At 42.2% G+C, this 11399-nt stretch overlaps 1 protein-coding gene across 1 annotated transcript; it reads right to left on the bottom strand.

The window, feature by feature from the left end:
* On the bottom strand, window positions 1-5285 carry LOC123356913 (perilipin-3-like). Its single transcript, XM_045000178.1, has 8 exons — window positions 5211-5285; window positions 4578-4655; window positions 4013-4208; window positions 2807-2886; window positions 2255-2507; window positions 1604-1800; window positions 1241-1363; window positions 1-633 (listed from the first exon to the last, which is right to left on the bottom strand). Exons 2-8 carry the CDS (start codon window positions 4638-4640, stop codon window positions 241-243), a joined length of 1305 nt encoding a protein of 434 aa, XP_044856113.1. The 5' UTR covers window positions 4641-4655; window positions 5211-5285; the 3' UTR covers window positions 1-240.
* Between the last annotated feature and the right edge of the window lie 6114 nt (window positions 5286-11399).

Below are 11399 nucleotides of genomic sequence, written 5' to 3'. Positions count from 1 at the left end.
AAATGCAGTGGCATTTTATTTTGAAGACAGTGATAGCACAAACAAGTAGTATCTGAGCTGAGACATGATCTACATTATAGCAGTCACACAACACCTCCAGAAATTAGCAGAGATTTAGGCACAGTGCATACTAGTACTAGCCACTGGTGTCTTTCCTGAAGTATGACAGTACACAAAGTCAGAAGGAAGACTAAATGAATTTGCCTTCTTCCTTAGAAGTTGAAGTTTCAGATTTCTAGGTCACAGGTCCTCCTTAGACTTGGAGGCTTCCTCAGCCTCATTTTCTTGGTTTTGTGGTTCGAGGGAGTCTGCAGACACCTTACCAGATGGAATGAACGGTCCCACAACCCAAGACAGAGGAGTATTCTTCATCACGTATGCCATCAGCTCATCTACATGTTCCTGGGCCTTGGTCACCATCTCCTGGCTCTGGGTTAGGAGGCTGCTGGAGAGATCCTGGAAGGAATGGGCAGTGGAGAAGGATGCATGAAGCTCTTCGATGTTGCGATACACCTGTTTCACCTTATCCTGAAAGTTGGTGGGGAGACCTTGAATGCTGGATACTAGCATCTGGCAGGCATCCTGCAGCTGCTGGATAATGCTGCGGGACATAGCCAGAGTCTGAGACTCCATCTGTTGGAGAAACAGAAGCTTAATTCTAATGTTCAAAACACAATAAGGATCAAACTTGCTACTGACACTGCCTCTGCCTCAGGTGATGCTGTAAGGCAGCAAGTTATGTTTCCATCAGACCACTGATTGCAAGACCATTGGCACCAACAAGGTCTGCCATGATCTTTCAGGATAAAGAAGGCACAACTTGGCCTCTTTAAGAACCTCCATTGTCACAAGCAGCTTCTAACAGAGGCCATAAGCCATGTAAGATAGGTCACAATAGAGCTAAGCCAAGTTAGCAGGTGTCACTGGCTGCAAACCCATGATCTACAATCAGTTCAGGCTGGGCAGAGGTTTCAAAAGTAGTAAGCATGAATCGAAAGTGACTATGCTTCTTGGGCACAGACTTTGCTGGTGTGACATCACTTTAGGGATGTCTAAGCTAGGAAGCCACTCATTATGCTCAAAAAGGGAACAACTTTATGTAATAAAACTGAAGTCACCTGAGTTTGAGCTACTTATCCAAAGATGCAATTATTCTTGGCCTTGCAGGGTGGCTAACTTCAGACCAGAGCTGACACCAATTCGCCCCCCCCCCCTCCCATGCACACCCAAATGTACATACCTCTGGTTTTGCCAAATCCTTCATTTCACTGCTTTTTGGCTGCTCTCTATTCCAGCTCAGCCATATGTGATGGAACTGCTCCTGGACTTCTTGGAGAGATACACCTTGCTTAAGGTATTCAATCTAGAAGTGGATTAAGCATATTAAGAGATGAGATGTGCACATCAATTATTTAGTTCCACTGTTCAACATGCCTTCACCCCACAGTGTGGTATGCTCAATGCATCAAGAGGAGAAGGGTCTAGTTACATAACACAACTAGGAATGAGGTCTAAGCCTCATTGTATCACATTCTACACAGGTGTGGTTAGAGTGTTCCCCGCCCTGAAGGGCATCAGTTTTGAGAGATAGTTGAGTTCCTACCAGTCCCATGGTTTGATGAAGCTGGGAAAGAGCCTCTCTGATGCTTTGACTGGTATGTCTCATCTTGTTTATGGAATAGTGGTAGGCACATTGGCGAAGTTTGGTTGACAGGGAACCTAAACGCACGAAGTAACTCCGATGCACTTGTGGTTGTGCTGAAGACACTTCAGCCCCTTCCACAGATTCAGCAAGTTCAGCTACAGGGAAGAGAGTTCAGGTTGTTCACCCTCAGGTTAAGAGACTGGTAAAGGAGTACAAGCCATACTGATCTGCTAAATCTTAAGCTCCCTTGTAACAAGTGTTGGTCTTAACACCTATCAAGTACCATAGAGGTAGCTTCAGCCTTAAAGCAAAAACCCACATGCCACACAGCATTACTAATAATTTTGCTTACTTTACTAATGCCTGACTTCTAATGAATAGTCATGCTGATCATTCTTTCTAGTGCCCCCCTGTCCCCACTTCTTGCTCAGATCATTTTACATGCCCACCAACTGAAAGCTGAGACGAGGGTTAAGATATGAAAAGGCTGTAGAATGAGCCTGCATTTGCTGACAGATAAGATTGGGCCAAATTTCTCTCTAGGCTTCTCAAAGGGAGGATTACCCTAAACTTTTAGTGATAGTGGACCTGTCATTCATGTGTTCTGACCTAGTTCATCATCTGTCATGGGAAGATAGTGATCCAAGAGCTCTTCAGATTTCTCCAGCACAGCTTCCATTCCACTTATGGCCAGTTGGCCCATTCTTGATTCCACAACTGTGCTCATGCTGTCAGTGACCACTGATTTGGTGGTCTTCATACTGTCCTGCACAGCCTCTTTGGTCATATCTACCATTCTGATCACGGACTCCTTGACATCTGTCAGTCTGGAAGAGGCCAACTCCTGTGTTTCAGATGTAGCCTAGAGAAGAGTGATCAAGCAAGATATTTTACAGTAATTCAGGGCCATACCATCACATTTACCCAGAGATTGAGGTTGGGGAGGGGATTACCACCTGCTCTGCCCCATAGGTCACATCTTCAGGGGAAGAACTGCATCTTGCTGTTAAGCATCAGACCAGAGTTATATTTAGACCCTAGCTCCTGACTCTTGACCACTTTTAGTATGGAGTGTACCTCTGCTGGAGGAAGCATCCCATTATTGGCATCCCTTTCAGAAAGGCATGATGTTTTGTCTAGTGAGAGCGTGGTGAAAGTTACCTCATCAGCAGTCTGTTGAATTGGTAGATTCTCCTCCACTTTGTCAGGTACTTCAGAGACACCCTCCTCTGCTGTTGTCACTATAGAAAAAGCAGAGTTCAGTTTCTTAATTGGTCAGTTTTGCTATTGTAATATTTACATACTCTGGTTCACATCTGTAATGAAAGCTTCAGTTCTCCAATATGTTCAGGCAGCAATTGTTCTGGGTTGTAGGGGCTGCACATTTCCCCCTTCCTTCCCCATGTAAGGTGGTTCCCTCCCTCTCCCGCAACTTATGAACTCTCTCTCATGGAAAATTTTTACAATAGTGTCCCCTTCAATAGTTCATAGTTCCATGCTTCCTCCCATGCATCCTAACTGGGCAACTGAATTAAGATAGATGCTAGTCATAACTGAACACTTTCTCATCCCATCTATACATACTGCAGAATTCTCTTACCCAAGCAGTCTAGGCATTACTTTCCAGGCTCCCTCACCAAGTAAAAAGGTTTTTATGTTCTGAATAAAGTGCAATGATCTCACTCCATAGTCTTACAGCTCTGAAGCTTTTTGATCAAACATTTAACATCCCTCTGGAAGGCACCAAGAAGTTTTTGCAATGCCTTGGCTGCAATAAGTCCAACTAACTGTTCTCATGAAGGAAGCAAGTCAGGGAGCAGCCATTGCTGTTGAGCTATTGCCTGATAAGCAGCTAGTTAAGAAAAGTTTAGCAGTTGTAGTCTGTTTGCAGTGTTGTTGTAGCCATGTTGGTCCAGAGAGATTAGACAAGATGAGTGAGGTAATCTTTTGTTAGACCAACTTCTGTTGGTGAGCCTAGATTTTGAGGCTCTCTGGTTGCAGAATGAGGAGACCTCATTTTGCAATTAGGTACCTTTCAAAGGGTGTTGCTTCTTAAAGGGAAAGAGCTTAGCACTAATCTCACCTCCTGGCTACAGTGAAGGTGAGGGCAGGCTCAGCAATAGTAATTAGTGTAAGCAAAGCCCTTTGTTAGCCTCTAGCAGATGTTAGCTTACATGCATGGGCTACTGTATTATTCCTATATAGGACCACCACCCCCACTGCCAGCTTCTCCTCCAGTACTGAAGGAGTACTGATTTTCATGGACCTGAGTTTTAGAGATGAAAGCTTCCTGACAGGGTGTTAAGAGTCTACTTTTGAGACACTGTACCATATAAATAGAAAGGTCTGCATAGATGCTTTACTCACCCTCAGGTTCAAGTTTAGTTACAACTGGCTGTGCACTGCTAACTGCAGCATTGGTTATGGAGGTCACTCCCTTCTCTGCCATGTCACAGATGGACCTCACATAGGGATGGCTCTCCTTGGTGGAAGCATAGGCAGTGGCAGCCAGATCATAGGCAGAGTTGACTAAAGGTAGACTGGCCACCCTCCTCAAGACATTCTAGTGAGGCAAGGGACAGAACAGTGAGTCAGGGAGGCAACGTTCTACACTGGGGCTGAACCTTTACTTTTTCAAGTGGTTACACCCTTGATGTGTTGGCCCCAATCAAAGGATTGCTTAATGGTCAAAAATCTGAAGAGGCCCAACAGCTGCTTTTGAAGTTAGTACTGAAACTGGATCACAAAGTTAACTAAGGCAAGAAGAATTTAGTCTTATTATAAACCAGGCTATTTTGCAGCCTCTGGAAGAGCAACTGCACAAATCTCTAGACACTGAGATGTGGTATATGTGAAGCCTGCTACCAGATAACAGCCAGCCATCTTTCATATTCACATGTTGAACCAGCAATGCTTAAGAGGGAGCACCTACCTGTTGCTCTTCCTCCCCATGCTCTGGGGATGCCATAGTTGTGTCTTTTCCATTAGAAGCCATGGTATGATCAGATACCTGAAAAGGGCAAGAAGAAAGGCCTGAAAATACAAGCTGAGTTTCTTAAGGAAAAAAGTTACAGCACCCTAAAGACAAGGGTGGTGTTCTACTCCAGAGAGGGACTAGAAGAAATGGCAGGGCCCTCATCAGATTAGGAAGGAATATTTAGAGGACTAGTGAGCTAAATACATTGACACTGCTTTTTTGTAAGCAAGAAATATTTCAGTTCTGCTACAGCTAAGGAGAAAGCAAACAGGAGGATTCCTTCTCAAAAAGGAGAAGATTTTTCAACCACTCTGTACCATGAGATTCTATTAAAGACAGTAGGTGTCACTACTACTAAAGGCCATTTAATACTTCTAACTATGGGGGGGTGGGGGGGGGTAAGAATGGGATCCTATCTCACCAGCTAAGAGGCTTAAAGCCAGGGAGCATTAAGTTTCCCAGACCCAACTTCCCAACCCCTGTCCTACCCACAGCTTCTTACTACAGACATTTACACATACAAACATTTCTTAGTCACAGAAGTACAAAGCCCTGACCAAGGAACCATATAAACAATTAAAACAAAACCTCAGCAACAAGTCCCACTCCTTCAAAGACTCCAGACACTGCTTTACTTCACTCCCCACCTGGTCAGATTTTATACACCCCTGGTGATGTAATTGTGAGGGAAGGGCGTGAAATACTCAGGACTGACAGTTCAGGTAATCAGTGAAAAGAAGGCTCTGCTAACCAATAGGAGAATGCAAATCCTTTGGGGACTGGAAAGATTGGGAGTGAGTTATTCCCCAAATGTGATTCCAATTAACTGCACTGGGTCTTTGCTGTCATCCAGCTGAACTCACTTTGAATCCACAACCTGCCTAGAAACAGTTGCTAGTTAGGATGGGTAACATTTTCAAAAAGACCTGTGTGACTTAAAAAGCCATTGACTTTCATTGCCCTTTCCAATGGGAAAAGGGAGAGAAAAGTGGGTTTTTTTTTAAAAGGTAGAGAAAAGGGTAAAAAATTGAAATGGAACTTTTCATTTTATGAAAAATCTAAAAAAAAAACCAACATAAAAAACCCCAAACAAATAAAAAATCAGCCAAATATAGACCATCTATGGCGGTAAGGTTGCAGATAGCAATGTGTCTGCCTCACCTGCATGTTGGCCATAGTTTCAAAGTAAAAAACTGGCACATTGGAACAAGGAGTGGCATATTGGAGACAGGTAGTTTTTTCCAGTGGTTAGAATACTAGCCTAGGATTTGAGCTGGGTTCAATTTTATGCTCTACCACGGACTTCCTGTGTGACCTTGTACAAGTCACTTAGCCTTTTGATGCCTCAGTTTCCCCTCTGTACAGTGGGGATAATATGGCTTCCATGCTTCATAGAAGTTTTGTGAGGTGCTCAGATACTCTGACAATCAGGGCTATAGAAATACCTTAGATAGATAGTGAAGCATTTTGTTGGGGAACAAGAGTTAGGTAGGGTAACTGGAAGAACTTGCCCTTCTCCACCTTCATCCCCCTTTCAGAAAAAAGGGAACGTGTGCCACTTTCTGTTTCAGGGAAGGGTGGGAGAAAAGAGTCTTTATTCTTTTGTCACCCCTTCCTTGTTCTCCCTCAGAGTTTGAATTGGAATTGGATTGAACTGGAAAAAAGGTGGTGGTACTGTCCCAAGTCCTGCCCACAATCCAAGCTCTGCCTATATGAGATGCTGCTTATAGCAGATTGTGCAGGTGTAAAGAACATGAGCACACATGCTCTGCTGGGTTCCCCTTTGGGCTCTCTGTAAGGTTCAGCTACACCACTGGATATGGCCAGATTAAGATGGCTGCAAAGAAAACCTTGAGATTATCCACTGAATAGAACTGAGACAGTGATGTCTGCCTGTGTCTGCCCCCAGCCTCCTGCAGAGGGAGAAGCAGCATCCATAACAAGGGAGGTAACTCTTTATCCCCCACTTTGCCCTTGCTGTTCTTGGTGTGCGCCCACCCACCTTCCTAGGATTTCAACAGGTAAATGCCTAGCTGGGCTCTGTGAGATTGGTGGCATCTGGTCTTTTAGCCCCAAGGGTCAGATATTGGCCATGGGAATGTGAATAGTTCCCTAATGACATCCACTCTCACCATGAAAATGAGATGCCACCCCAAGTAGATTATGCAGATCTGCAATGCTCCCTCTCTTTTCTTGCTTACTTTGATCAGCAGTGAAATAGTGAAATTCTAGACATGTATATCACCATCACTTGGCATCAGAGTTATCCCACTTTGATGAATGGGGCAGTTCACGCCTCTCTGAGCTCCTGTGTCAGGCTTTGTGGCATTACTTGTGATATGTTTGAAGAGGTGGGAGGTTCTGGTGCAGTTAGTTGGGGCAGCAAAAGAGTCATGGATAAACCAGAAGCAACTGAGATTCTTTAGTTTAATTTTGATACCCTAACCAGTGCCAAATCCATCTTAATTCCCACCCTTGTAGTCTTTTTATGTTAGTGCTATTGTAACCCACACATCTTCTGGGTGTGGTGTTCTGGCTCAGCGCATGGCACCGAGACCACTTCAAGAGAAAGCAATTAAGGAGTCTGCTCTACAGCCTCGGCTAATACCCAGTTGGCTTTTATCTCATGCAGTAGAGGCTCATGCACTAAGCTCCAGAGACCCCCAGTTCAATCCTGCCAACTGGGCTTTGTCAGTGTTACACTGTCCCCTTCCCTTCTAAATGTTTATCCCAAGTGGGCAACTAGACTGAGATTCTGCCACCTTTTCCTCTTAACATTGTCATGCAACATTAAAATATTTTCGTGCGGACCAGGACTGAGCAAATAATGAATTTTTCATTTCCGGGGCTGAACAAAAAGTAAAATTAAAAACAATCAGTTCAAATCAAAACTCATTTTATTTTTCAGTTTTTCCTCATTGAAATTGAATAAATGAGCAAATGTGTCTCAAGCTAAATGAAAATTCACTTGACCCCAAATTATTTTTTTTTCAGTTTTTCATTTCATGTAGGTTTTGCGTGCTTTTTACCCCCTCCCTTTTTTACAATCTAGCTAAATTTTGAAAGGAAACACCATTTCAAAATGAAAAAAAAAAATCAAATGTTTCATTTCCAGATGTTCAACATGAAACTATTTGAAATGAAAAGTCAAAACATTTCATTCTGAAATGACCAAAAAAAACTGTTTTGACTTTTTCAATCTCTTTCCCCCATTTTTTACTTGAATTTGCAAATAACTTGTGTTCTGAGAAAAGCATTTTTTGGCAAATTTATGATTAAAAATATTTTACCCAGCTCTAGCGAGGATTCTTCATCCTGTGTCAAACTGAGCTTCTGTTACCTGTGCTGAAGAATCCAGGTTCCTTAGCAAACTCATACACCTCTTTAGGTGGCCTGGCTACTGGGGTGGGGACAAAACACCCCACTGTGTTAGGCTGGGTTACACGACCATTCTGATGTGGTAGTATTTCACACCCACTGGGCACAGGGGCAAATGACTACACAAGATGCAAAGCAGTGGAGAAGCAGGCCTGTATTGTGCAAGTGTCCCAGGACATATTTTTTGATGTTTTCTACCTTTTCAAATATATTGATTTCAATTACAACAGAGAATACAAAGTGTATAGTACTCACTATATTTTTATTACAAATATTTGCACTGTAAAGAACAAAAATAGTATTTTTCAATTCACCTCATACAAGTACTGTAGTACAGCCTCTTTATCACAACAGTTGAATTTACAAATGTAGAATTATGCACAAAAAATAACTGCATTGAAAATAAAACAATGTAAAACTTTGTCCTACAAGTCTGCTCAGTCCTACTTCAGCCAATCACTCAGACAAACAAACTTGGATACAATTTGCGGGAGATAATGCTGGCTGCTTCTTGTTTGTCATCTAAAAGTGAGAGGTGGCATTTGCATGGCACTATTGTAGCTGACATTGCAAGCTATTTATGTCCCAGATGCACTAAAAATTCATATGTCCTTTCATCTTCCATAGGACATGCATCCATGCTGATGACAGGTTCTGCTCAATAACTATCCAAAGCAGAGTGGATGGACATTTGTTCATTTTCATCATCTGAGTCAGATGCCACCAGGAGAAGGTTGATTTTCCTTTTTGGTGGTTTGGGTTCTGTAGTTTCCACATCTGAGTGTTGCTCTTTTAAGATGTCTGAAAGCTTGCATGCCACCTTGTTGCTCTAAGATTTTGGAAGGCACTTCTGATTCTTAAACCTTGGGTTAAGTGCAGTAGCTATTTTTAGAAATCTCACATTGGTACCCTCTTTGCATTTTGTCAAATCTGCAGTGAAAGTGTTCTTAAAACAAACGTGCTGGGTCATCCTCTGAGACTGCTAACATTGTGAAATATATGTCAGAATGGGTAAAATGGAGCTGAAGATATAGTCCTCCCACAAGAAGTTCAGTCACAAATTTAACTAATGCATTATTTTTTTTTAACAACCATCATCAGCATAAAAGCATATCCTCTGCAATGGTGGCTGAAGCATGAAGGGGCTTATGAATGTTTAGCATATCTGGAACATAAATGCCTTGCAACACCAGCTACAAAAGTGCCATGTGAACACCTGTTCTCACTTTCAGGTGACATTGTAAATAAGCAGCAGCATATCCTGTAAATGTAAACAAACTTGTCTGTCTTACCAATTGGCAGAATAAGAAGTAGGACTGATTAAAAATGTAAAACTTTAGAGCCTATATGTCATGTTTGAGAAGAGTTATGTAACCCCAACCCCCCCCAAAAAAAGAGTACATTTCTAGGTTGCACTTTCCTGCTAGAGATTGTAGTACAGTACTTGTAGGTGAATTGAAAAAATACCATTTATTTTTTTACAGTCCACTATTTGTAAAAAATATACATAAAGTGAGCACTCTACAGATTGTATTGTAATAGAAATCTATTTGAAAATGTAGGACATCCAAAAATATTTAATTGGTATTCTATTGTTTAAAAAAAAAATTGTGCTTAATTGCACTGTTAATCATGATTTAGTTGAGTTAAGTAGGGCTGGTTAATTGCAGTTATTTCATTTGCTGAAGTCATAAATGATACTGGCAACAAACTTTTGCTGGAATAAGCTGCAGCTCCCTTTCTAGTGTAGGCAAGGCATTCACAGTGGCTTTTATAGAAGGTAGGTATTCCAGAACCACTAGATCAGTTTTCCTTCTGTAGAAGGAGTGGCTTAGAAAAATGCATCTGGAACAGCTTCTCTCCCATTGACTTTAGGTACAGCTACATTGTGCTAACTTTAGCACTTCTGCACATTAGAATGATCACAGCTGTAATAGTTGCAGTTGAGGCTTGTGTGCTACCCTGCTGCAACTGGGCCCCTTGTGCTAGTTACTGAATATAAACATTTCAAACTACTGCATGATTCCAGAGAATCTATCCCCATTATACAAGTGGCCCTTTTACAGAGGCACAAAGCATAGAAATGCCTTAGGGAGTAGCAGTGCTAGGAATAACTTAGGACATAGGTGGTAATAAGCTATCAAACACTCAAGCTTGGCCTGGGTTTCTGAATGAAGTGCTTTAATCTGAGCAGCCCAGTTTTATTTTTAAAAGTTTTTAAAACCCTGCTCTGCAAGACCCATGTGACAGCAATGTCACTCATTGACAATGAGACTTGTGATTGAGCACTAATTGCTCATATCACTTGTAAATGAAAGTTGTCTCAGGGAGGTCCTGCAATGCAGAGTGGAGCAATGCCTAAATACCTTTAAGCACAAGGGCCCTAATGTTTTTGCTTTCCTAGGGTATGTGGTGCCCTAAACAGAACCCATATCCTCTGTATTATGGGCACTGTACCATCTTTTGAAATTCAGAAGCTCTTATTTTAGTGTCTGATTTGTATGGAAAATACAAAGCAAGTGATTGATGCCTTTGACAGGTAAGTCTGAGGCTGTGGGAAAAGCTGAATTACTCACATTTTGATGACAAAAAAGGGTTGAGGAAGCATCTGAAGTGGTCCTTCACCCACAAAAGCTTATGCCCAAATAAATGTTGCCTTTAAGGTACCAGACAGCCTGTACCCACAAAAAAACCAAACACTGCTACCTCTGATACTTGTCACCCTGATGTGGATTTAAAGGGCCTGCTTTCCTAAGGGTGAAGATTGCATCTACCACCTTTCACATTTCCAGCTGTGAAGTGTGGAAATATGCAGCCTTGCTACAGACTCAGTGATTTTATAGGTGGTTGAGATTACATACACACTAGCACATCCACCCACCAGAATAACTAATATTTTATAGACTGACATTTATGCACTAGAACCCCTCTAGGGACAGCCCTATTTTGAGATGGGCAAAGGAATCCCAGGCCTGTTTTCTCCTGTGGCAGGGGCCAGGACTGAGCAACCCAGGTAGTGTCTAGCCCAGGTTGGCTAGACAGTGGTAGGAATTTTAGCCAACTGCACTGTTGGGATTTTGGGGAGCAACTTCTGAAAAGCAAAGTGCAATTCTACCACAGCCATGAGAGCAACAAAAGTAATGTTTCTGTTCTACGTTTAACCAGAAACTAAAGCATGTTTCCAGGTGTGAGTGGTTGATCTAGAACTACTTAGAACCAAATCTAGAGCCTTAATTTGTACAGTATATGGGGTAAGTTCCCCAGGCTTTTAAGTGTCTACACACTGATGCCAATGGTTGCTGCTACTGGCAAACAAGGCTACATATAGCATGACTAATTGCAGGTGCATATGTCTACTATAGAACTGGAAATCACCTCTTAGAAAGAGCAGATTAGACC

This window comes from Mauremys mutica, unplaced genomic scaffold (genome assembly GCF_020497125.1).
Source record: "Mauremys mutica isolate MM-2020 ecotype Southern unplaced genomic scaffold, ASM2049712v1 000041F_np12_subseq_17779978:17974135_obj, whole genome shotgun sequence".
In the NCBI taxonomy this organism is placed as follows: domain Eukaryota; kingdom Metazoa; phylum Chordata; order Testudines; family Geoemydidae; genus Mauremys; species Mauremys mutica.
This window is presented reverse-complemented; position numbering and strand designations above follow the sequence as displayed.

Excerpts from the sequence above, each read along its gene's own strand:
- LOC123356913 (XM_045000178.1), bottom strand. The coding sequence starts at position 4,640 with ATGGCTTCTAATGGAAAAGACACAACTATGGCATCCCCAGAGCATGGG. Across the intron at positions 2,508-2,806 it reads TTCAACAGACTGCTGATGAG|GCTACATCTGAAACACAGGA; the intron begins GTAACTTTCACC and ends ACTCTTCTCTAG. Across the intron at positions 634-1,240 it reads AGGATTTGGCAAAACCAGAG|ATGGAGTCTCAGACTCTGGC; the intron begins GTATGTACATTT and ends TTTCTCCAACAG.